The 27,229-nt window shown below is 41.1% G+C and overlaps 1 protein-coding gene across 9 annotated transcripts in view; it reads right to left on the reverse strand.

Annotated features, from left to right (window-relative positions):
• Positions 1–27,229, reverse strand: part of daam2 (dishevelled associated activator of morphogenesis 2) — a 111,591-nt gene that overhangs the window by 57,798 nt on the left and 26,564 nt on the right. For 8 of the 9 annotated variants that reach the window (XM_026152820.1, XM_026152817.1, XM_026152819.1 and 5 more), the window contains exon 2: positions 12,510–12,796. In XM_026152820.1, the coding sequence (XP_026008605.1) occupies positions 12,510–12,677 (168 nt within the window). In that variant the 5' untranslated portion in view covers positions 12,678–12,796. Of the gene's footprint in view, positions 1–12,509; positions 12,797–13,719; positions 14,456–27,229 lie in introns of those variants that run through there. The other variant, XM_026152813.1, reaches the window with a different exon arrangement.

The raw sequence follows: 27,229 nt of genomic DNA on the forward strand, positions 1-27,229 counted from the left end.
CACCTTTTGAAATGCATATGAGCCCAGGAAATGAGTCTCTGTGTGCCAGGGGAGGAAAAGTTTAAAGGAAGGGGAGTCAGATGAAGGAAGGACGCAGAAAGAGAAATGCATTCGGGTTAGAGACCCAGAGGCTATGTGGCTCTGGAAATGGGCTGGCACAGAAGAGACAACTAGAGGCTACATCACCAGGGCTTTGTGCTCCGGCTCAGGCTAATCTCACCATAATAGTTTTGCTACGATGACGTAAACGAGAAGAGGGCGAGCCTCCTGGGGCCCCTGGAATGAAGATGACCACCAGTGGCAGAGGTGGGGCCTCTTTAAAGCCGACCAGCAGATTCGCAGGGTTTGCTTTCATCGCTTTTCAGCAGGATGGGCTGAGGTGGCCCGCATTCCAAGAATCGGACACTATGAAGGATGACATCATCTCTCGTCCTTTCAATGGGCTAACCAGCAGTAGCATTATTGTGGGTTTGAGAGGAAAAAAAAAAAAAAAAAAGGGAAAGTCCGATGGGTGTGAATTTCAAGAGGGTCTATTACAAGTAGAAACCACAATGAAGCCTTAGAATCTTTAGTTCAAGTGGCTTTCATCTCAGCAGCATGATTCACACCCAGAGCTCATCATCGTGGGTCTACAGGGCCGGCTGTATCAAGGGGGAAGCTCACCCCAAAATCTGATTTACATATTTGTCCTCTGGTCTGTAGCACACTCTACCCGTATGTATTTTTTATTTTATTTTATTTATTTATTTGGTGATTAATTGCACCTACCTTGTGAACAATGTCACAGTGACAAGTGTGGAGACCTGACAGTCACATTCCAGAGGTGTGGACTCGAGTCACATGACTTGGACTCGAGTCCGACTCGAGTCATTAATTTTATGACTTTAGACTTGACTTGAAAAAACGTTCTAAGACTTGTGACTTGACTTGGACTTTTACACCAATGACTTGGGACTTGAATTGGACTTGAACCGGTTTACTTGAAAAGACTTGATATTTTACCCCAAATATAAAATTTAACATGCATATTATATGGAGATTGAAAATGTGACGTCATTCACGGGTAGAACCGCAAAGGATTCTGGGAACTCGTGGCAAGCGGTAGTAGCGCACGCAGGCTTTCAATTAAAATCAGTCACACAGCGATAAAAAGAAACACAAAAATGTCAAGAAGCTGTTGTATTATTAACTGCAATAGCCGGTCGCATGACAGCCACGGGAAACCGACGGGTAAAGAGATCGGTTGTTATCGGATTACGTCGTTGAAGAGAAATTGTTCGAGCCATGTTTCCGAAGTAACAAAGAGGCGACTGGATTGCAGCCATTCAAAGACCAAATATAACGTCCCAGAACCCTCCAGCTCACAGGTTAGTCTGCTCCAAGCATTTACACGAAGGTCAGTGTTTTTTAGTAGTTAATGCGTCATTTTTCATAACATAATTGGTGATATAGGTTACAAGCAAGTCTGGCGCTGAACAGAAATTGTCGCGCTATGCTCCTTTGTTTATTGTGCATAAATAGTAAATTATCCTGACACAATATTGCGTTTCGCTTCTGTTATTATGGTACATTGACAAAAACACATACTTTTATTCACAGGATAAAACAGGTTTTTTGTATCACTAATTGTCCAGTACGATTACAGCATACAATATTATTGTCACTGCTACATTTCTGTGATGCTACCAGAAATTATTTCCACTACTAATTAATTACCGTTGAGCTCAAAGGTCCTATTAATAAACGGTTAACGAATGTGTATTTATGACGACGATTTGTGAGACTGGTAAACTTGTGATAGGTACGATGGTCTTTCGTTCTACACGGTGCGTTTCAAGGTCCTGTACCCATCCGTCGGTAAACTGTACCTGGGCTTGTTGCAGTGACCGGAAGTTACTAAACTTCATGAGTATATGCACTCACTCCAAGAACCGTATAATTATAAATATGCATATAAATATGCTAAGATGAGATAGCTGACTTCATCTAACTAGCAAATGTTTTCCAGGCTACGTTGGTGATGCAGTTTTTTTTAATGTGTATGATATTTTTGTCATGCGATTTTAAAGCTGGTCCTACAACCGCATCCAAGAATAACATGCAGCTTATCTCAGAACTGTGAAAATTATTCTTGGAGCTAGGTTTAATTGAGCTGCATTTTAAAGAGGTGCAATTTCACAATTTGTGTATATTTTCTAAGTTCACTATTTTGTCATGTGTTGAGAAAAACACAGATTTAAAAATTACATGGTCTAATATTTACATTTAGCATAACTGCAACATGCTTTTTTTCGGGGGTTTTTTTAAAGACTCGAAAGGACTTGAAATTCAAAGTTTCAGACTTGTGACTTGACTCGGACTTTTACACCAGTGACTTGAGACTCGACTCTGACTTGCCTGACATTACTTGAGACTTGACTTGAGACTTGAGGATAAAGACTTGAGACTTACTTGAGACTTGCAAAACAATGACTTGGTCCCACCTCTGTCACATTCACACTTACGAGCAATTTTGAATCACCAAAATGCACGTCCTTGTGCCGTGCAAGTACAGGGAGACTACAAACTCTAAACAGAAAGAGCCCCAGCTAAAATCAAAAAACATAACTCACATTTAAATAAATGGCTTAATTTGCTATTACATACATTAAAAAGAAAAAATATTTTTTCATTTGTAAAATGGGACATAAATTGATATTTCTGTCACCATTTGGGTCTTTATTCGTTAAGCAGACACAAAAACAAGTGTGGAAAGGAAGAAACCATGGGCTACAAGAAAGCAGCTCATTCTGGCCTGCCGCCTGCTCGCCGGGTCAAAGCCCTGCTGTCCAAGCTGTTGGTCTTTGGAGGAGCTAATGCAGAGAGCCGGTGGGGAAATCATGAGAATGAGACCCGTGGATTTGAACCAGATGGCAGTTGAGCCTGTCTCAGTTCATAGCTGACCTCTGTGCTATTTTGTGTTCTCCGTATAGACTCCTCAGGCCTCTCAGTTTAAGGTCTTATATGGAAAGAAATTATGTGAGAAGAGCATAGATTACAATAGTATTCCATTTAAATATAATTCATTGATTACATAAGACTTTATGAACAGGATAATGTTGACTTCTCAGGCTCTGCCGGTGCTGTTCTGCGTCAGAATCGAGGAAAGGGGAAAAAGAGATGAAGTTGAAAATGAGGACATCGACTGGGTGTAGGAATGTTCATGTCATGCCAGCTGTAAGGAGGACTTTTCACTTTCCAGTTATGCAATTTCCCATCGTGTTCCCCCCCTCCATCACCTTTAAAATGTGCTCCAATACCACATCCACATCACATGGCATCTCCTGACCAGTACAACACCCAAAGAGCATGCGGTCCCTTTCTCATTTTTCCAAAACAAAACCAAACTACTTTCCACTTCATGAAGTACCCCAGTCTTCTCACTCCAGCAAGCTTCAGTTGGAAATTCAACAAAAGCAAAGCTAATATTGTTACACCTGCTGTCTGAGAGGGGAAAATACATACCTAAGGCCTCCCAAGCCCTTCTTTCATATTTCACCCCGAGCTCCCCATCTAATAATATGACAAATGTATTTATTTTTTAAGAAGTGCTACAGTTGCAATCGCCGAGTGTCATGCAGGCATGCAGACAGATAGCTCTGTCACTCAATTTCCTGTTTCTAAAGACTGTTGGGCTTCTCAAATGTCCTGAGATAAAATGAAAAGGAGTGGAAGTTCCCAGACAGTTATTCAAAGCAAAACTATTTCCATATTCAGCATACAAATGAAGAAAACTGGATTTTTAAGAGCTGCATAATGAGAACAAATATAGAAACAAGGCATAAAAAGGACAGAGTAAGGTGCAATGAACGAACAGTTCCTTCATCATAGATGTCAGGTGACATGACATCTGGATCACAGCTGCTGTGACCCATAAGTTAGCGAAGTCTCAAACTAACAGTTTTTGCTATCATCATCATGGTGCTTTGAATCCAGATACCATGACAGCAGGGCAGAACTGACTGTGTTATCGAGGGACACTGAATGCTCACCCTGTGTAGCCTCCTTCATCCTTTAAAGGTGACCATGGGACAAAATGCAAGAGTGCAGGTTTTCAGGCACTTCCACACTTTTCAGGCCTGGAAAGAGCGCCTGAACCGTGCCTATGTGTTGCAGTGATCTACTCTGTAGCCTGGTCTTTTTATGCAAGCTGTGCATTAGCTTTTAGCTAACTAATCATAGCTAATGAAGGCAATGACCTTTGCTTTAATAATCATTTCATTTCCCCAGTGGCAGCATTATTTAAACATCCAGATATGAATATGAATATAGCAGTATTTTATTTTATGACATCAGTATGAGAGGAGAGAGTCTCCAGAAAATATGTAAAATGTAATGTGTAAAATGGATGTAAAGTAGATTTCAGTGTTTTATGGGGATTGCAAACACCCAAACTTCCTGTCTACTCAGTTTCCATGCCAGTCATGTAATGGAACAAATGAACTTAATTAAAAGGTATTATTTAAATCGTCCTAACCTTAAACTGACAACAACACAACTATTCCTTTAAAAAAAAAAACAGATTAGGAGTGATGCACAAACTTAAGCGAACCTAAAGCAAATAGATGCAGAAGGTTTTCCAATACTGCCAGCAATCGTAATGATGAAGATATCTTTAAACATTTGGCACATATTGAGACTTCTACAGCAACATAAAATTAATTTGCATGAAATAACACACGTCAGATGATTCAAACACATCTGCAGGGACTTTGAATTATTTATCTCCACCATATGGGAAGAATGTAAAATAGGACAGAGGGATGAGTCATGCGATTGAAGTCTAAGCTGTGTATGAAACTATGAAAGCCGGACCGCTGCAGGAGAACATTAAGTGAAGAGAAATTAAGTGTGGGAGTGGAGGCAGAGGGTACAGACCAGAGAATGGGAGCGAAAAAGGTAAGGAAAGACATTTTTTAACTAACAACTGACCTTTTAAAAATATTCCTTGTGTAGTCATAGTGTCAGTGCTTTAACTAATAGGCCGACATGGTTTTGGGGTTAGGGCTACATCAAAGCCTGTTGGTTTGGCACGTTCTTAATGCTTGAGTATACATGTCGACATGGTGCCGTGTGGACAAAGAACAGAGGAGGAAATGCCTACTTTGAAGTGGACCCAGTCCGCTCATTTCCAGCTCCATATTTTTATTCTTGAACTCTAGAGTACCGTGGCATTATTCAGAGGTCAAAATTATCCCTATTTATCTCATTCTGGCTCTTGGTGAAGCCCCTCAGTGGATCCAAGACATTGTAGCTCCTCCCACTTTAAGCCAACCATCTTCTGCTTTACCTTGCAAACAGAATGCTTGGAGAGCAGGTGGGTGAAGCCCCATGATACAGAATAAAGGGGGGGTTAGAACTCCTGCAAGTTTTGGATGTGTCCTTGATCCAACACAGCTGATTTAAATGGCTAAATTACCTCCTCAACATGTCTTAAAGTTCTCCAGAGGCTTGGTAAGGGTGATATCTAAAACCTGCAGGACACCCGCCCTTGAGGCTTGGATTTCCCCACCCCTGCAATCCGAAGTCTGAGCTTTTGGCTCATTACTTGTACTATACATACGCTCACCTCATTATTAGAAACTTTGGTCTATTTAACATGAATAGCAAATAAGAGATAAAAAAAAACAAAACATTAAAGCAGACCTCTTCTGCTTTAAAAAAAAATGACCAGTGTACATGTGGAGTATAGGCGTGACACTGAAACCGGAGGGAAGCAAAATGTGCAGGAAGAATGAGAGGTCAGTGAGTTACAATGTGTGAATGACTGGCACTGGAGTGGGAGTGGGTGTGTCTTTGTGACTGAAAGTGTGTGGGGTTCCACCTAAATGGGAAATGTGGAATCCAATAATGACATCCTCTCCAATGCATGTGCGTCTATGAGGTGGCATTTCCAGAGTGGATATGAATGTCTTTACCTCATGTAAAGTCTTACAGTGCTGGCTCAGAGGATTAGTCTGGTGTAACACACACACACACACACACACACACACACACACACACACACACACACACACACACACACACACACACAGTGCGTATATATCCTCCAGCAATCTCTGGGCGAGACAGGAAGGCAGAAGAAAGACGTGCAAGATGGCAGGAAGTCATATGAGGCCTCAAGGGGACCCACAGGAAGCTATAGCTGCCATTATTAACCAAACAAGATTCAGTGAGTTTGCCTGTGTGTGTATGTCAGCCTCATATACCAGACGCAGCCTCTTGATTACTCCTAAAGACCAGTACTGTTATTAACAACAACAAAGAAAAGATCAAAGATTGACTTTTTTAGTCTTAAGACGTGGTGAGAAATTAATTTGGTCACATCATTCATCTCTACAAACCATCACATATTGGGCTCGCTCCACTTAGCAGCATTGAGATGAGTCAGAGTATCCTTGCTTTGATGAGTCAGTCAGTAGCTGTTAGTAGCCTACAGCTTCTCCCCTCATACAAACAGGGCTTGACCACTTTTATAATGAGACTGGCACAGGACAGTGAGCACTGGCTTCACAACAGAGAGCATCAGAAATGGGTAGATCGCTCCACAGAGAAATGCATAGGAAGAAGGAAGGGAGGAAGGAGAGGAAAGAGGGTGCATCCAGGGCATGCACTGGGAAGGAAACACACTCCCAGTGGCCCAGAGGGACAAGAACATTTCCATTCCCTCCTGTTATGCAATTCATTTCTGATCTGTGTCCGGGCTCAAAAGCCACACTGGAGAGAGCATTTATGTTTTATCGAGTCTGCTATTCCTGGAAACACAAATTCGCCACTGCAAAATTTACTTGCTTCTAAAATCAGCAACTGAGAGTCACATGGAGAGGATGATAATAGAGGCTGGTTCATCCAGATGTATTGACTGACAGCGGACAGCTGGACGACTGATCAGTGCGGTCTGGATTAAAACTGTCCCAAATCTCAGGACAGAGAAAGAAGGAACGAGGCTCCCACACACAGAGAGACAAACACAAAGCAGACAAAAAGAGGGCAGAGAGACGCACACTAATCTGACCCTGCCAGAACTGCACTCGCCAGATGTTCGACTAGTAGACCTGATCCAGTTGCACCAATTTGTATAAATATCCTCTCTCATCTCAGCTCAAAACACATGGATAACAGCACACTGAGTGGCATGCAAGTTTTTTGCAACTTGTATGCAAAAATAAATAGTACTATGTTGATGATGAAGTGGCATTTTCTCTATTGTCTCAATTTTTTTTCTTTGGCGTGGTTCAGTAGAGCTCTGTAGCTGCATATGTGTCCACACATTGTCACCATATGCTGACCTTTCCACGGCAAATGTTTGTTGTTATTAGCTGACACTTGTAAATCCAAGTCTAGCTGTCCCCAAACAACCTCACACTTGGTTTCTCTTTGTAGAAACCAAACTTTCATTTTGATTTAGTGAACTACCACCACTGAGAAATGTGCCCAACATGATTAGGGAGAGCTCATTTTCAATTACCCAAATACGAGAGTAATTTCAAGTTTGTTGATAAAAAGTTGTTAGCGGAGAATTGCCCCGATAAACAAAAATAAAGCTGTCAATGTTTTTGGTGCGCAGCCAGACAACCCACATGGCCTACATATCAACTATGCGTGAGAGTCCTGAAGCACTGGTGGAAAAAAGCCATTTAAAATGCACCCAGATCCAAAAAAACAGAACCCAGAACTGCAGCGCATTTGCTATCAGGAAACTGTGCAGCCAGCTGCAAATGTGTACTTTAACTGATGTGATCCATTAGTCCCTTCAGATGTGGTCTTTACTTATTGTGTCAGAATCCATGGGGATTGCTTCCAGGTTCATTTGCATGAGTTTGCTGAGTTTTTCATCATGAACAGGAGGCTCCATGAGAGACTTGGAAACGTTTTTTTTCCTACAGGCTTTCTCCGGGTTGAGATGTTCCACATTTCAAAAAGGAGAGTCCGTGTTTACTCAAGGTAACCAAGGATGGATCCCACATGTGCTTATTCTGCAAAAATTAGCTTAGTGAGCTATAAACTGGAGACAATATGTCTTCTCTGTTTTTCTACATTACCAAGCACCTGCGTTTATCATGAAACAGCAGGAATGTTGGCAGAGGCTTCTAATAAAGTAAAAAAAAAAAAAAAAAAAAAAGACTGTAAGAAACGTCCCAGTCAGATTTGCCAGGGTTTATGAACCCTTGTCTCACTTGATTATTTGTTGTTTGGCAGGCAGTCCCACAAACACAACATCAAAGTCTTAACACAAAATAAGTGACATAATCATCCAATACATGCCATACTCACCAGTTCAACTGCTGGTTAATGTAAATATCTAACCAGCCAAACACATGTGAGCAACACAGTGAATTCAGTCATATAGACATGGTCAAGATCACTTGCTAAAGTTTAAACTGAGCATCAGAATGGTGAAAAAAAGTAATGTAAGTGACTTTGAACATGGCTTTGGGAGAGTTGATGAGCCCTTGCCTGCATCACAGCATTACTTCTTACTGTACTTGGGTATACTGAGGTGATAAAGGGATGGATGTGGTCAACAACAATGCTCATCTCGTGAGATCTTCTGATGGCCGTTTCTAGCAGAATAACGCACCATGTCACAAAGGTCATGTCATATCAGCTGGTTTACTGACAATGACAAAGACTTTGTGCTTATATGGCCCCCACAATCCACTAGAGCACCTATAGGATGTGGTGAAAGAGGAAATTTTCATCATGGATGTGCAGCCGACAATCCTGCAGCAACTATGTGATGTTATCATTTCACTATGGACAAAAATCTCTGAGGAATGTTTCCAAGCACATTGTTGGATTTACAAAAACTAAACTCTACTTGCATGAGTTGTTATTCTCATGTGTTTATAAAAAAGAAAAAAAAGAAAAAAAAACTGCAGAGAAGCTTCTTGTATATTTTTTTGTAAACAGTTAAATATTGTACATGAGAAAAAATATTAATAACAACTTGAAAAATTTACTGTATTTTATTATCACAAGTCTCTGCACTCAAAGGAAAAATACAGTCTCATATTACAAAAATAAGTACAGTTGCCTTTTAGTAATATTTTCTCATATTTCCTTAGAGATGTCAGCATGTACAGTATTAAACTGTGCATAATTTGCTATATTTTTACATCATTCTGCTGCTGAAAGTAGGCATGGATACTGTAGGTTTGAAATGCCACAAATTCATATCGTTTCTTTCAACAGTGGCCAAAATACTGTTCATGTCATAAGAGGTAATAGGGTTCATCGCCACAGTTATACGTCTGTTATATCTATTCTAGTCCACTGTCATCCAAAACTGGACAGCAGTCCAAAAGTCAGCTGAAGTTTTTCCTTCCCCACACACACACACACACACACACACACACACACACACACACACTGTAAGCCGAGTGTGCACCGCGTGTCTCTCGACACAGCAGAAGACTCCATTATGAATGTGAGGACACATGGAGGTGGTTTACTCCTCCGTTTGGCCCAGATCTGTCGCTCCCACTCCAGAGGCTCCATTGAGTCTCATTCTCCTTCTCAGGAAAGGCTTTCATTTAACAATAATCCCCATTGCCCGTTGCCACAGAAACATACTATGTTATGTTTTTCTTCATTTTTCTTTATTTCCTACCATGCAACATAGGTCCGTCCACCTCTCTCCACATCAGTTCTCTGCCTGAGTAACAATCAGTGTGTCCGGGCTGGCTGACTCCAAGAGGTCTGGTACTACAGACTTTTGGATGCCCAGTTAAATCTGTGTCAGCATGTCGGTTCCTGGATCAGTAAAACAGATGTGCAGAACCAATAGCTCACCCAGATGAACATTATTAGGTAGAATCAGTCGTACATTGGTCAGACTAGACATGAATCCAGCTATTACAGGCTGAGGGATCATTATTTTGGAGCATCATTTTTCTTTATTGAATTTTAAGACATTCTAAATATTAAAGCTACTGTGTGCACAACTACAACACAAGTTTCATGTGTAAATTGCTTCTTTACTGCTAATATGTGAAGAGTAACTTTAAAAAAAAAAAAAAAACGTGTTCCCTGACTGTCTACCTAAGAATTTCCTGCAGACACTTTTATAGGCTAGATGTTCCTGGAAAATCCTAGGATGTAAAGTTTCTGTTCATCATCCAGCACCTTTTCTCAATTAGAGATCTGCACAGTAGTCGACTTGCATTCAAATATTGCTGCTCTTTATAGGTGGTATCAGAAATGCTAGTCGGTTAAATACATTTTTATTTTATTAACATATTTGTTCAAAGATGCTATAACTTCACTTGCCTCAAATTGGGGTTGTAGCCCCAAGTAATGTGCCAATGTTGCCAATTTAAAAGTGTCTAACATAAAAAATGTAATTTGCATTGTTGCACAAAGCATTTTTAAGTGTTGCATCTAGTTATGGAAACCTACAGTGAGGCACAAACAGGCCATCAAAAGTGGCCCTCTAACAACTATCTGAACTACAGTTTTTTCAAAAGTGGACGAGCCCTGGTCCGATGAGAAAACCCTGAATCATCTTTCTGAACTAGTCAAGTGGTTTTAAACTCAGGGACGAATCTTTCCTCCCTACTTCTCATTCAGCACATCAATCTGTAAGTTTCATTTTTAGCTGAAATATTTACCGCACAATAAGCTGTGGGTCACTTAGTCCTATCAACCATAAAAACTGCCATGATTTGGCTAAGTGCTCCCATATGACGGCATGTTTTTAATTTACCCCAGAAATACTGGTCTCTGCTGGCATTAAAGAGGTTTCGTTAATGTCAAAGCCTAATTTGTTTAAGTACTTTTTTGTACGGCCATGTACAGCATATCAAAGGGCAACCTGTTAATCCCTCAGAAATTACTGTGTTGACCTCACAGCTGTATAATATGAAAGGCTTTTCTCTCTCCTGATTGAGATAATCAGTGTCTTGATTGCTTTTAAGCTTGAATTTTCATCAATCAAGCCAATAAATATGCTGCAGCTACAGGCAGCTAAGCTTTAATGGCTCATGCATTATTAAAGAACAAATTCAGGGCATAATGCTGTGAGTTAGCTTGAAAAAAAAAATCACTACTGGGGGAAACATCTGCTTTGATAAGCTTGAATAATTTTCTTATCATAAACGGAAGTTCCATTGATCCCCTGAATTGAATTTAACAGTGGAGTGATATATCCTGCAGGCAGTAAAGTTTAGCATTCCCAAACACTCAGCAGTGCCAAAAGCAGTCCTGTGGCCACACCAGTCAACACATTGTTGGGAGACAGAGAGAAGCAGGAAATCTGAGGAGAGTGATGGAGGCAGACAGGAACAAAACCAACCAAGAGACTGGAAGTGAGCAAATGGAGAGACAGAAACAGCAAAGCTGTAAAGCCATGACCTGTTTGCAGGGCAGCTGAAACGAACAGCAGCCTTCTCCATTGACGCAGTTGTGACCTGATCCATGTCCACACCATGGGCACATGCAAGTACAGTTATCCTAGTCTGGCACAGAGACCAGACATCAACCTCTGCCAACAACGATAGGGACTGTAGTGCAAGAGTGGGCTGCATACTGGAGAGGATGAGCTTCTGAATTTGTAGTGGCGATTGAGACATGGCCTCACCCAACCATCAAGGCATCCTCTGTAAGAAATCCCCTTCTAATTCGAGACACTGATCTCGTATTGTTTGGTATAATGAGCAGCAGGAAAAGAAAAAGAACTGGGCTGGACAAATCCTGGATTAATTCTTATGACAGATGTGATTTCACTTTAAACTATCCAGTTTGTAAAATGTTTGGAGAAGGGCAAGGCTTCTGTTCAACAGCCATGAGACTGAGAAACCACTAAATAGCACACAAATCTCTTTCATGGAGACTAATATATAAGTTTATGTTACTATTTGGTGCATGAACTGTCTGCAGCAGTGTTTCACTCTGTTTTTCCAGTTTTTACATGGGATTTTAAAAGCCAATTCAACTCCACCAAAAAACAAACATGGGAAGCACAGCAGTCTGAAAGCAGGATAAATGTTTTCTGTGTAGGTTCTCAGTCATCCAGGTTATGGTAGTCTTAAGAGCTTGATAAGAAGGACAATAGACTTTGTTAAGTTTTCTAAAGATGTTTCATTTCCGATCCAAAAAGCTTCTTCAGTTCCAAACTGCTTAGAGGTGAAAAACTTTCATAAATTTTCCTCCCCTGCTGAAGCCCCTGGACGTTTAATGCTTGCAAGACTAATGCATTGCAGCATCCAGAGGAAACACCCTCCTTGATTGCACTTGATCATCAGGATGTACTCCTGCAACTCTATATATTGGTTTAGATAAGGATGCTGGCTTGATAGAGCCTGCAGGGGGCACTGCACGTGATGCCTACTTGCTTCACAAATCAACGCAATTCAGCATCACAAAAACTAACATCCAAAACGAAGTCCTAGAAAAGTTCAGGGCAGCCCTGTGTGAGTGTGAAAACAGCTTACTTAATCATTCATCAAGTTGAATCTATCTTTACTCACCACCAGTTCGGAGAAACGCGCATGCAGCTCCTCAGCAGGCGGCATGGGCGCACTGAACTCCAGCAGCTGCAGTGGCACGGTGTCCTTCAGGTTGATCTCCGGGGGCTCGCTGCTGCCGAAGCAGCACAGGAAGCCCAGGCCCTGTCGTGTCCTCTTCCTGGGGGGCATGATGGCTGTGGTAACACAGGTGGCAGTGGCGGTGCAGGTCCAGGAAGATAGAGGAAGGGGCCAAGGGGCAGGGAGGGGGAGTGGAGCGGAGGACGAGGCTGCTATCTAGGTTGCATCATCTGGAAAAGAGAGAGAGAAGACCAAGCAAATGGCTCTCAGTTACTTTAAAGTGGATTTAAAGTTTCCTGGATCTTTAACCAACACATTTCAATAGTTTAATGATGGACAGCATGTGACCTCTGGTGAGCAACACAGCATCTGGGAAGTTATAAGTGATGTGCACTGGCCCGTGCAGTGCCTTTAATCTATAATAATTTATTCCAAACTATTCGACTTTTGGATTGAAACAGGGAAAAATGGAAACATTTTTTAAATCAATCCCTAATCCTAATCCCTAACCCCAAAAATCTCCTAACTCTCTGGTACCCCTACAACATCTGCAACACAGTGATTGCACTTTCTTCCATCTCAGTCCTCAAATGTGACCACAACAACCCCACCAACCAGTTGTTCAAACCTTCTGTTTTAAAGATGCAGCCAATCAGAATAGAGTTGGCTCAAACTACAGGTGAGGGCTGAGGGAGCTAAAGCAGCTTGTCTAAGTCAAAGAAGGAACCAAGATGCTAAATCTTATGAGACAAAAAAAACAACAAAAAAAAAGCGTTATTCTGTGCTGTGAATCATGTGAAGCTGCTCTCCTACAGTCCAAGATTTATAACACGCTAAGACAAGTGAGCATGACATTTTTCCCCGCACAATAAATTATTGATTTGATTCTCAGTCAAATACAGCACAGGATTCATAATGTTCCCAGATCTTTAAGGCCTTATGATGGTCTACACGCCCTGTGTCTCCTGTCGATGTTTCCTTGCAAAGAAATTATTTGTAGTGCACAGGAAGTTAAGCCATTTATGTTTCCCGGAGCCCTGTTTGTTTGGCATAAATACAGGAAGATATGAGCAGCAACAGCCACCACATAAATAAACAATACAGTTCCATGTACAGAAACTGCTAGAATGACTGGAAATGCACATTAACTTACAGTTTATCCAAGCCTATTCTTTATCCAGATTGCCTTTACTGTGTCCTTAAAAACATGTCCCAAGGATTGTAGAGATATTCTCGCTGTGTGGCAACAGGAGTCTTGACATTAGTTGCTCTTATGCCACAACAAAGAAAGCTCTTGTCCATGAGTACAATAGCGACTGTGCAGCATTTGTTGCCTGTGTGCATGTGTGTCTTTGTGCCCTGGCAGTGCCTCCCCCCCTTAGACAACAGTGAGTGACACCCTCTACCAACATGAGCGAGGATCGAATGGTGTAAAACATCCTGGAGGATTTCCTTGATGCTACGAAAAGAATCCGGGTGGTCTTCACTACGTGAATAACACACTCGTTACACTGTATTATGTCCTATCAGATGCACACACAGTTGGCAGAGCGCTTCTTTATGTAACAGTTAACTGCATTTGTGAATGAAAGGACCTCGGGCCTGTTGTGCAAAACCCTTAGGCATGCAAATCTAGCAGAAACATTTGACCAAGAAATCAATTTGGGAGCCATTTATGGGAACTACAAAAAGTGTCCAAGATGTTTGGAAAGCAGAAGCAGGACCAGATTTTTTTAAGCAACTACTCCCATGTGTTATGCTTCTATTGATATTCTCACATATCCTGACAAGCATTAAATAATATCTGGAGCTTTGCACACATCTGTTCAAGATGGCAGTGAAACTTTATGACCTCAGTTTCCAGAAGAAGCCACAATCTACTACATCATGACTCTCTCACATGCAGATTTGCTCAGTGAAGGAGTTCTCACCGCACGGTCTAAAATTAGCCACATGGTAAATTCTTTATGAATGCCCTGGACCCATGACAAGCGCTTAAAGGGGGAAAAATGAACAGAGAAAACACTACATTTCCATTTTGCCCTTTTCATCTTTTTTGTTCATTTGTTTTTTCCGCCTCCTTGAACCTGTCATCCTTCTCAGGGCAGAAGGAGCAGACCTACGAATGAGCCGGAGGCTATTTTAAATAAAAAGCAACTTAAAGTTTTCTTTGGTTTGTTGAACATGGAAATGCTTGTGTGTCCAACAGTGGGCTTAATTTCGGAATTATTCCATGTAATTCACCTTCCAGTACTTGGACTGTTTGGTAGTCATTGCATCAGCGCTTCAAATGTGAATTCCAGCATGTGTGGCATCTTGTGCCTGTGTGTGCAGTATATTTAACTCTACAGCGGCATGTGTGTTATGATAGCCGAGGTGACAATCCCAGAGTCCGCCGCCGCTCAAATCAGGCGGGGACTGAACTTGGCTCAAGGTTAAAAATGAGCTATGTGCACCTATTCACCTCTGATATCTCCCATTCATTATTCTAGATCAGTTTGGATCATCCTATATAACAACCAAATCCTTTTTACACCCACTCTAAGAGTCACAATCCAAGCCAAAATCCCCTTAGTGATGTGATATATCCAATCTATACATATTATGTACATTGTATACCAAATTCAAGAATGGTAAAATATGACTACATTAAAAAAAAAAGTCCATCCATTCATTTGAAAGGTTGCTGGTTCAGTCCCTGGCTGCTCCAGTCTGCATGTCAAAGTATTCTTGGGCAAGATCCTGAACCCCAAGTTGCTTTATGCTTATCAGAGAATGAATGTTGGACAAAAAACAGAGAAAAAAGTGCTCGTATAAATGGGCGAGAATGGGTGAATGAGGCGCGTTGTATAAAATGCTTTGCATGCTCCAGTAGAGTAGGAAAGCCTTATATAAGAACCAGTCCAATTACCATGTTTCAAATTTAAGGTTTACCCAAAATGCACTTTTTCAAGCTTTCTCCAGTTATTATGCATGACATTCCACTTGCACTTACACACACACCATGTGAACATAACTAAGATGCACAATAGGAAAAATATTTAAAATAGCCGAGTCCATATATTTTATATACGAGGGATACTTCAACACGCTACACAACACATAATTCAAGGATAAACAACCTACTTTGAAGGACATCATGGAATGATATGTATAACTACAAAGAAAGCCACAGTTCTAAACATACAAACAATACCTGTAATACTCTGCCAGTAAAGTGTACAAAACAGAAGAGATGTTTTAGTCACCACACACTGGAACAGGAATATCCTCAAAATATTTCCATTTGTTGTGCAATTTGTGTCATGTCTGTACAGCTTTCAGCTCCACTGCCATTTTTTTAGATTGCTCCTTGGAAGCCCTGTTCAAACCACTTACACTGAGCACTCTGCAAGTTCACTGAGAGGAAAAAGCAACTTCTGTTTCAACCTGAAGAGTCCAGAGTTTTTTTAAGCCTGAAGGCAACACATGATGTGAGCCAGGAGCATGCTCATCACAGCATTGTGTACTGTAAAGGGGGAAACCGTCAATGTGGAGTTCTACTGCAACGTCTGAGGGGGAGCACTCACAGAAAATGTCCTGAAATGTGGTGGTGCCAGCTGTGAGTGCACTGAAACCTATTTTCTACCCACATCAACACAATCTTTGTTCACCACCTGCCCTATTAGCCATATTTTCCTCCCCGCAACTTCCTGAAAATGAAAATAAAATTGAATGATCACGTTTTGACATATCGGAGAAGCCCAAACACAACTGGACATGTAAAGGCTAGAAGAATAGTAGCTGTACAGAAAATGGTCCAGAGCTGCACAAGATGATGATCTTTACAAGCACTTTTTGATCACGCCTTATATGGACTTAGATGAGAATTCATAGTGGCGAGTTAGGAGGAAAAATGAGAGAGAACAGCACTTTAAAAAGGCAAGGTGGCAAAATTTGAATAAAGGCCCCATCAGGGAGATAAATCAAGGAGATTGGTTTACCTCAGACTGTAACAGTGACAGCTTGTTATCATTTTATTAGTATAAGATATAAGCACAGTGCCAAAGCTTTATTGTATGGAGTTAGTTATAGCTGCTGCCGACAGCTGGCCGAGCCTAATGGAAAAGAGGCCGCTCTACAGGGGTTTTAAAGCCATTCAGCAAAATGCACTGTCCAGTGTCTCTGTGTGCATTTCTATCTTCACTCTCCCACTGAGCCCCACGTGCAGCCAGTCTTCACTCAGCACCAGGTCTGCTGGCCTGCTTCCAGCCTGTGCCCTGGGAAAGTGGGCCAAGGAATCCAAACATTATATACACAGAAAAAATACTGTATATACTGTATGGCAAATACAAAGAACCAAGACTATACCCGTGACTATTTGTGTAACCTTTACTATGCTTTGTATGAAGGAGTCACCACACAAACAATCCAAATTGACCGTGTCCACTGCCATATGTGACCTGAGAGCCCTACTTCATCCCCCAGCTTTTCATTTCTTCACTCCCTGTCATCTCCCATTATTCCTCTCTTTCAGGGTGAACGGAGTCCTTTCATCAACCCCCCTCTGACAGTAACATCTGTCATTTGTCCTTGCCACTGCTCACCATCTACTCCATCCATCTTTAATCCCCATTTTCTGCTGTTCTGTTCCTTCCATTTAAATGCTTTCCATCCTTGACAAGCTGTTACTTCTGCCTGGGAGCATATCTCAATATGTACACTTTGCTTTCTTTCTGGGCAACAGTCGGGAAATGTTTAGCTTATTGCTTAGCTTATTAATGTATTCATTCATTTCATTCATTTATTTATTCATTTTCAGGCACAACAAATACCTATATTGAACATAAAATACACAAAACAAAAAACAAAACTTGCCTGAAAAAGGAGTGGGACGAAGAAAACTTATTAAATCCCACCCCTATACTCACTCATCAACAAAAAAAAAAACAATAAACTTCCCGCAGCTACGCCCATCATTGCATACAGACCCATCAACAGCCCCGGGCAGATACAAGCATCTAAGCGGCAGCTCGCAACCAACAATTAGAGCCTTCATAACTGAATACAGAATATATAAATTATAAATTGCATTACCACAGGTAACAGGCAGTAATAACTACAAGTAACAGACACACATACATATACATACATATATATCTACACACACAAGTACATATATGTACATACATACGCACACTTTATTTTTTATTTTGGAATCCATACCAGCAATGGTAAGAGAACAGACATTACAGAGCACACTAAAAGCATCATTGAGTATACTGTGACCAGACCAACTGTTTGTAGAGAAATTTAAATCTATGAATATTTTTGCATTGTTTCAATTGTAAACTCAGACTGTTCCAGATTTTCACACCACATACAGACACACAAAAACCTTTACGGGTTGTTCGAGTTCTGGGTAATTTGAATTCTCCAAAGCCTCTCACATTATAAACCTTTTCTCGAATTTCAAATCTAGTTTGTAAATTTGCCGGTAAAAGTTTAGTAAAAGCTTTATACAAAATTATGGATGTATTGTAATTAACCAGATCCTGGAATTTAAGTAACTTTGCCTGAAGAAAGAATTTGTGAGTATGATCTAGATAACCAGCCTTGTGAATAATACGCAGTGCTCGTTTCTGTACTGTGACTAATGGATTAGTTGTATTTTTATATGTATTTCCCCACACTTCCACACAATATGTAAGATATGGAAGAACCAGGGTACAGTACAGAGTACGAAGTGCATCTTTATCAAGGAATTGTTTCACTTTGTATAGCTGAAAGGAAACGCAAACACAGTTTTAGAGGAGCTGGTAAGAATGAGGCTGCTTCTCTCTTGCTTTCAGTCTGTTTGTTGGTTTTGGTTTGAGTAGCTTGGTAGGAGAAGGCAGCCAATATGTAGCACAACTGGGAAGAAAGGAATGTGTGAAACAGAAAAATATGAACTTTTTGGAGTGATTTATCTATTTAAATGCATGGTTGGCTAAAAAGAAACATTATCATCTAACATTTATTTTCTTTTGCTGTGCTCCCTATTTTTATACCAGCTCCTATACATCCACATAAACACCTACTAATGAAGTACCAACATGGATGCCCTGGACTTATGGGCATGTCGCTTAAAGCCACATCGCTGTCCCTGCAATTACAACTGAACAATTGAAACCTGAGCGGAAAGCATGGATAAAAATAAACTTAGAATAACCAAAAACTTGAAATACTATAATGATAAACTTTTACTATTAAGAAGATTATGAGAGTCCATATTCTTCTCTTGGAAACAGATGAAGCTGTACCCAAAATGCCGACCCTAAATCACACGGAGACTTCCTAACACGCCTTTGCTCATCTCTGGGAAACAGATGCATGTATGGAAAAGGAAGCTTTCACTGAAGAGCAAATGGTTTGTGGACCTCTACAGACTCAAAACATCTGTGTCGAAATGGGAATAGTTGCGCAGAGATTTGTCACTGCTTGTCAAGATAGAGAATTTCTGTACGCACACAGCCATGTCTGTAAAAGTCATGAAAACAGACATATTCTGCTGTATGCCATTTATATAGCCAGACACTCATGCAATAAAATCAAATATAAGATTCAAATGTAAGCAGACACTTTAAACCAAGAGATGTCAAGGAGAGTGAGAAACCTGCTCCCGTATCTCTGAAGGGTCTGAGCAGAAAGAGAGAGCTGGGAAGGAGACAAGGGAAGGAAAGACAGGAAGAAGGGAGGAAGAACGGAGATACTATTGCTGCCACTTCTCATTGAGCCTGCTACCTCATCCTTCATCCACAGTGTTAGGAAGTAGGTCAGTGGAAGAGGAGGACGAGGAGGACGAGGAGGAGGGGAACGCAGTGAGGAGAGACATGCTGCTACTGCTGCTGCAGGATTTTGTGTGTGTGCAGAAGACCAAAGAAGAGAAGCACTGGCTATCTGTGCAGAGATCAAACATCTGTGCCTGCATAATTTCAACCCTCTCCACAACATCTGCCAAACAACACAAAGCTGTTCGAACCAAATGCAAAATGAGATCAAAATCAAGATCTGTTTTTCACCCATTCCTCTTCCAAGCTGAATTGTCCACTTACTCCGAGAGGTCATTTTTACTCTGCACAATACACGCTCCTTAAAGATGCTACAGTGAGTTCCTGCAACTCTTTTATTCCCCTGTCATTCTTTTTTTTTCCCCTCTATCCACCTTTACATCTGCAAGTATCTTTGTCATTTGCTTGTGAACACATTGATGGATGCATTGGATGCATGAATTCTAGTTGAGATACTTAGAGAGAAAGAATGGAAGTCAAATGCGTTTTGGTGGAGGAGAAAAAAGCGACAATAAAACTAGTCGAGACAAATAACAAGCAGGATAGGCCATTGACTATGTTTTACAGAGGCAATGAATAAAAGATCAGAGGGAAGAGTGTGGTGCACATTTATGCTGCACACATATTGTTTCTGGGTCCCACAAATGAGGACCATTCCTTTGGGGTGCTGGGCCATGCAGGAGGCGGGCTTATGTAAGCCAGTACCAGGGATGGGAGAGCAGTGCCACGCTGGCACAGACAGGAACAAGATGAACCATTGACTGAAAAAGTGGCATTGTTGAAGCAAGCTGCAGGGACAGAGATGGCAAAGGTGGGATTAGGTTGGGTTTTTTTTCACTTTATGTCCTACTTGATGTAGTGACACCAATAAATGCTGAGGAACAGCCATGATTCAATTCAATTCCAGTGGCACTCTAATTACAATTTTAATTATAGCGTTTCCCAATTGGTGTTGGAAATGACATGCATCATCTACTGGGAGGTAGTAAACATGGCTCAATCAACCTCATCTTGATTACTTATCATAGTAAAGAAAGAAACCACTTGAGGTTAGCTCCAAGAACAATCACCAAATGGGACGGCTGAACATAGAAAATCCAAAAATTCCATCTTTCTAAAAAAAGAAAAGACTTGGCTAGATAAACAGAAATTAAGAAATGCTTACACTGGATTTCATGACAATGAAGAGCAAATGTTTGACAAAAGTCAACTGAACGTGCAAGCACAAAGTGTGATAATGCAACAGAAATCTTGTCCTGGCTGCATGTCTCCATATTTGTTGGTAGTCATATTTTCATACATAAAACTTGCATCTGTCCTTGTATATGGATGTGAACTATTCGTGTTGATTAATTTAACAGGAAGTAGCGATTCACCCCAGCCGCTGAAGACAATTAAGCCTTGGCTGTTGTTGCCCCAGACATGCCCTGTGCAGCATGCCCTGCTAACCCCTTTTACCGTCTGCCTGTTTGTCCTTTGATTCCTTTCTCCCCACACTAAAACCACTGGCTGCAAACCAAATCACCTGGGACACTGAAAATTCACTTTCTCAAGGATGTGGCCCACCCACGGCCCATGCTCCTGCCCCGGGGAGGGCATGTACACCACATACATCTTATTCTGTTAGAGTGAGGGGTTATGCTGTAATCATTTACTTAACAGTGACATATAAGCAAGAACCCCCCCCCCCCCCCCGCCCCCATTACAAGAGACATACATGCAAACATGTAAATGTAAGTTTGTTCTTTCTGCCAACAGAGATTAAAGTCATCTTATTAATGCATCACTTCCTCAATTACAGGCAGTTTAGCACCATGGGTGGTCAGATTATAGAAATAAATAATGATTAATCTGAAACAACTGGCTTGAATAACAGACAGGATCCACTGGTGATCTAAATAACGTAAACTGTAAATTAGAAATACACAGTACACCACACACATTGTGACATGCATTCCCGAAGCATGACATCACCCATCTAAATCCAGTTTAGAGCTCCATGGTTAGCAGAGCCTCAGTTGACAAATGACCAGAGCTGACAGCGGAGGAGCTGCCATTATTTCACGGCACATTTGCATGCGCTGCATTCCTGTGCTTGTTCTGAAAGCACACATTCTGCGAGGGATTTCATGTTGGAAGGCCAACAGCGCTTTCATGAGAGTCTGTACACCGAGTGGCTTTCTCATGTGGACCTGGACAATGGGTCAGATTTGGTTGGAACAATTCTGCTGGGGCCCAATGGGGTAGGTTAGCGCAGTCTCCGTCAGAACACTGCAAGTGAATGTGCATCTGATCTTCAAGGGGACAGTTATTTTTAGCTATGACACCATGCTCTCCCTGTCCAGTATTAATGGCCTTTTCTATTAGGACGGTTGTCCTTAATTAGCATGTTTTGGGCTCTGAAGAAGTCACCTGACAGAGATAACCAAAGACATACCACCATGGAATTTAAAGATGGAGATTGTGCTGTATTTTTGGCTACAGAAAAGATTCACTCAGAGAGAAAGCTAGAAGCAACAGAATGACTAGTTTATTCTGAAACCAACAACAGAGTACACCCACCAGCTGATTTAATTCACAGTTGGATATTTTCAGAACTTAGCAGGAAGTCCATGATTTTGGTCACCTTTTGACCACCTTTTTCCTTTTTTAAAAAAAAACAAATAAATTCTGGCTTTGTATAAAGTGAAGTCCAATCTGACTATCAGAGAGCACAGGGAAATAAAGAGTGACTTTTGATGACAACACAGTCTTCCTATATTTTCACTCACACAATACTGAAACCAGATTCATGGACTCTACAATGTTACAGTCAAGCCTTGATCTACACATGGCCATCAAGAGTTTAAGGTCATTACAGATTAGGGTTGTCTGTGCTGGTATGCCTACGTGCATCTTTCAGGAAAGGACTTCAGAATCGGAAGATAGGAAACCCACCCTTCCCTTCACCCCCTACTAATTTAACTAATTCCTTCACAACCTTCTTGATTTCTTTGCTAAGTCCTCCCTTTAGTCACTTCCTTTCTGTCCTGCGATCAGATAAGGGAAGCTGCAAGACAGCTGATGACTGATTCAAAGATGTTGTGTCTTCAGCCAGGACATACAGTCGTGTGAAAAAGAAAGGATTCTATGCAGTTATGTAAAAAGTGAACTACAACCCCATGATTCAGTGGCATGTAGACCCACCTTAAGCAGCAATCACTGAGGTTTGCACACATTTGTTTATGCATAGCTCTCTTAAGGTCCTGCCACAGCATTTGAACTGGACAGATCTGGAATTTCTGGAATCTACTGCAAGACCTTGATTCATTTATTTATCAATTACTCTGCTTTATTATTTCTTTTCTGCTGTATTTGTGTTTGGGATCATTGTCTTTTTGCATGACCCAATTTCAACAAAGCTTTAGCTGTCAAACAGATGTCCTCAAATTTGACTCTAGAATACTTTGGTATTCAGTAGAATGCATGATCAAGTCAATGAATGCAAGATGAACATTTCCTGTGTCTGCACAACAAGCCCAAACTGTCAACCTTCCACCACTGTGCTTGACAGCTAGTATGATGTGCTGTGTTGTGATGTTTGCATTATGACCAAACATCTCCACTTTGGTCATTTTTGGCCCACTGCCTCAAAAGACTTCGTTTCTCACATGACTGTAGTGTGGCTCAAGACTGACTCACTGGGAAAATTCGTAGCGAATTAACACTTCTGAAACACATGACCCACAAGTACAAAGAATTTCATGGCCGCCCTCACATTTCTCACAATGGACGCAACAAACTAACAAAGATGGAACAACACAGAATAACACAAAGCAGGCATTTTTAAGTAGCTTCCATACAGTAACCCCCCCCCCCCAAGAAAACAAAGTACCTCCACTTAAACTGCCCACAACCACAATTATTATTAATTACTTTAATGGTTTGTGGTTAATAGTGTTGCTTAAATATTTCCAGACTGTCTCCAAGGCAAAAGCAATCAAATTTAGACAGAGGCATTTTTCATTTTATTTTGTTTACAAACAGCTCTGTCAGACAGCCAATGCAAGGATGGGGTAATTATATGGATTTGGCCCATGGTTATAGAGTCTTTACTGGTTATGTGTATGAACTTGACAGACCATCTTAGAGCAGCCTACGTTTTACATCTATATGTCAACTGAGGACTCGGATGCTGTTAATTGGTTATTCTAGACAATAGAATCGTCAGACTTTCCCATGGTGTCCTCATTGTGCCATTTTACCGATCAATCAGTCCATCACATTGTAAATTTTAATCTCTATCTCAGAGGTCCTATTAGCTTCTAGCCTCATTGAAAACAAACATATAAGCATAGTTGGTTTTAACAAGGCCATGAGGCACAGTAACCCATCTCACCCATTAAGCGGAAATGCCTCAACTCAACCACTGGAAAAAGGGGAGGGGGTAGGAGATTTTTCCAATCCTCCAGGGATGTCATTAATAGCCATTTCATTTAGTCTGATTCATTAAAAAAAATGCAATTTCCTGATGCAAGGAACATTTATAACAGTGCAGGCCACATAAATTGCCAGGGGGTTGTTACAAGTGTGCTTTTAAATTGTTGCTTTAACCAAAACAAATCTAGCAGCTCCATAGAGCAGTGCAGGGCACCCTTTAAGTACCCAACCATGTACAGTTCCAGTTTGAAGCAAATTATTAGAAACATGGTAAACCCCTTCACAGAAGCCACGAACCACAGACACGGGTTACATGAAAAAGAAAAAAGAAAAAAAAAAAAGCTGAAATAAGAAGCCATCCAGCAACAGACATCTTGGGCCACGTTAACAAGGGATTAACATGACTTTGAAAGCCTGTCTGCACATTTTGGAGATTTGGTAGAGTAAAAGACTTTTTCCGCTCAGTGTTTAATACCAAAAGGACAGCACTTACAAAATGATCAACCATGTCAACAAAGATGCAAAACTACATCAGGTACATCAGGTAACCCAAAAGTCCTGTCTTTTTTTTTACTGTTGGGTGTTCTGTACTAGAATTGCAACACTTTAGTTTAGCACCACAAACTGGAAGAGTGCATCCTTTTCAAAGACATTTTTACAGTTTGCTTTTTCCCACCCTCAGGAAGACAAAACCAAAAAATGATAAAAATTAATGGAAAAATATCAAGGAAAAAAATAAAAACAGCAATGCACTGACACATTCATAGATACATTTATCCAGTCGCTCAACCCTGATTAGTAACTGTATTCTGCAAGACATCCACGTTGCACAAGGAAAAATCAGTCTGCCAGTTGTTTTGTGAGACTCAAACAATGCAGATGTTAATGTTGGCTCCGGGTGAAGGTTCTATCAAGCACAGAGGCCAGCAATAGAAAATACAGCCATGCTGTTGACCCATTTCTACAAAAAGCCAATGGGCACATCTCTGCTCGTCAAATAGACCGGATCACTGGGATATCTATGCTATTAATACTGGGAATGAGAAGAAAGTCAGCCACGCCACATTCCAAAGTCCTTGACATTCCCACATATTAACAGGGCTCAGAATGAAATCCAATACTTGGCATCCCTTCCCTTCAAACTCCAAAACGCCATCCTGCCGTGTCAAATCGCTTTCTGATTTCATCTGGGAGGAACGTTCCAGAGTCACGAGCTCCCAGTCTAGCTAAAGACGTGTTATTATAAGTGGGAACAAAGTTGGCACTAGTAAAATCTTAGAGCTAGTTACCATGACTCTCAAGAGGGAAAAGATGCAGAAATTCTCAGAGACTGTGCTCCTCAAACACCCTGCAGTCTTGTCTTCTTGAGAGGATGAGCGATTTCCATCAGTAAAGCTGAGAGAGATTGTTCTCTTGAACCAGTTTGTTTTCATACATGTTACAGCTCACAACTGCGCTCTCCGATTAAGTAGATGTGCCTTTGTCACCTTGCAATGATCTGACTTCTCATGCTTTGCACTACAATGTGAATGGCTACTAATCTTGCCTGGGTGAGAGGTCAACAGCTGCAGCATAGAGGACATAGGGCTTCTGGGTAATGTCTGGAATGCTCCGCCGAGACAGTTATAGCAAAGAAGACAGGAACAGCTCTCCAAAGTGACGAGCACTTTTTAAAATAGCCTGCGGTAATACTGTACTGAACTGAAGCACTGTAAAGAGGAGATATGCTTACACATCATAAGCCCCAGAAAGTGTGTCACTGGCACAAATACAATAGCAGCATTTGACACACACTGTGTGGGGACTTCCAGTGAAGGGGAGAGAGGACCAGCAGCATTTTTCCTAAAAATCTTCCAGGGTTCTGCCCCCCAGACACTGTAACTACTCTAATGTGAACGCAACATGAAGATGATCCTGGCCAAAAGATCAGATAGTTGACGTCCAAGCAACTTTACAGAGCTCATCTCTTTTTTCTCTCTGTCCCTATCCTAATGAGCAGGCCATTGAGCTGCCAGTCAGCAGCAGGGCTGAAGCGATAAAAGGCCAACCCTTGCTTAATAACTCCCCCTCACACTCCCTCTAAGCCTGAGAGAGCAGTTCATGCATCCGTAATGGTCGATAAAATATGAAAAGCCCCGAGAGCGCTGACGGCAGCAGAGGGTGTATATGTACACTTTCGTTAATGCTCTCCCGGCACGCTGAATCTTTTAGTACTGTCGCTCTGTTTGCCCCCCAGCGCACATGGATGTAGGAGGTCTTCCAGCAGACTGCAGAGTAAGCTTTTAATGTGGTGGAAATAAATACTATCTTGTTCACACTGCAAAAAGACATCAAAGAAAAACACACACGGCCCTTTGACTATATAAATGAGTTTTGCCTCTGGTTCAGTGACCTTAAAATGCAAAACACCAAAAGGGATGAATTACATGAGTGTTACCGAAATAACATGTGTCTCGTGTTTTTTCATATTGCTTTTACTGCTGCATTAGCTGTATAAAAGTCTCCAGAAAAGAAAACATCACTCTAAAATGCTATATTATCTAGTTGGAAGATTTTCCATAAATAAAACTTATGCCTCAGTAAACCCTAACCCCCTTTACGTCCATCATGTCACCAACAATCCATCTAAGGTTAGGGTCAAGTTTGTTTTAGCCACATGCCAAACAGCCGGTTTCAAATGACATCTTACATGTTCTGGGACAAGTTGTTTCTTGCAAGGTTTTCATTTTGAGTTTTCTATGAAAATTCTTTTTTTTTTTTAAAAAAAAAAGGGGTAAACCTTCACCAAATCCCACGCCTATGCCTAGTCCTAACCTTAACCTTGAGGGATGTTAAGAGACTAAGAAAGGATCCCTAATCAATTTCTTAGTTGGAAATTTGGACGGCTGGTGAATGAACTCACATGACCATGCTTTCAAAGCATGCAAAGGATTTACAGCTGACAGACGAGCCAAAAGAGTAAAGCTGGGTATTTTCACCGCTCTGAGGGGCCATGTAGCCATGTACTGGCATCCCTTAAGGAAGCTTTGAAAGGACTGTCAGTTAAAAAGAACTGTCTTCCATACATACTCAGCCCCCAGTGTCTATAATGGGTTGCATGGGAGGAATATGGAATGGAAGATGACTGTGTGATTGATGAAGATGTGTGATCACTCATCATCTAGGTCCCAAAATAGCATCCATTTTACATATGATACTATCCCATCACCCTTCAGTCTTTTAAATGTGAACAATTCCCCTGAAATGTGCATTAGACATCTTGTAATGTGATTTGGTTGAAACTAAATGTTGATGTCTTCCAACTCACATCTGCAGCAGCAGCAATAACACTGAGCCTCCGATCATCCATGAAATCATGAAACTCCCAAAACTTCTAGAATCTCATGTCAAACTGAACCCAAAAGCATCACTATTAAGCCAAAACTGTTTCTTACA

This window comes from Astatotilapia calliptera, chromosome 19, assembly GCF_900246225.1.
Source record: "Astatotilapia calliptera chromosome 19, fAstCal1.2, whole genome shotgun sequence".
NCBI lineage: Eukaryota > Metazoa > Chordata > Actinopteri > Cichliformes > Cichlidae > Astatotilapia > Astatotilapia calliptera.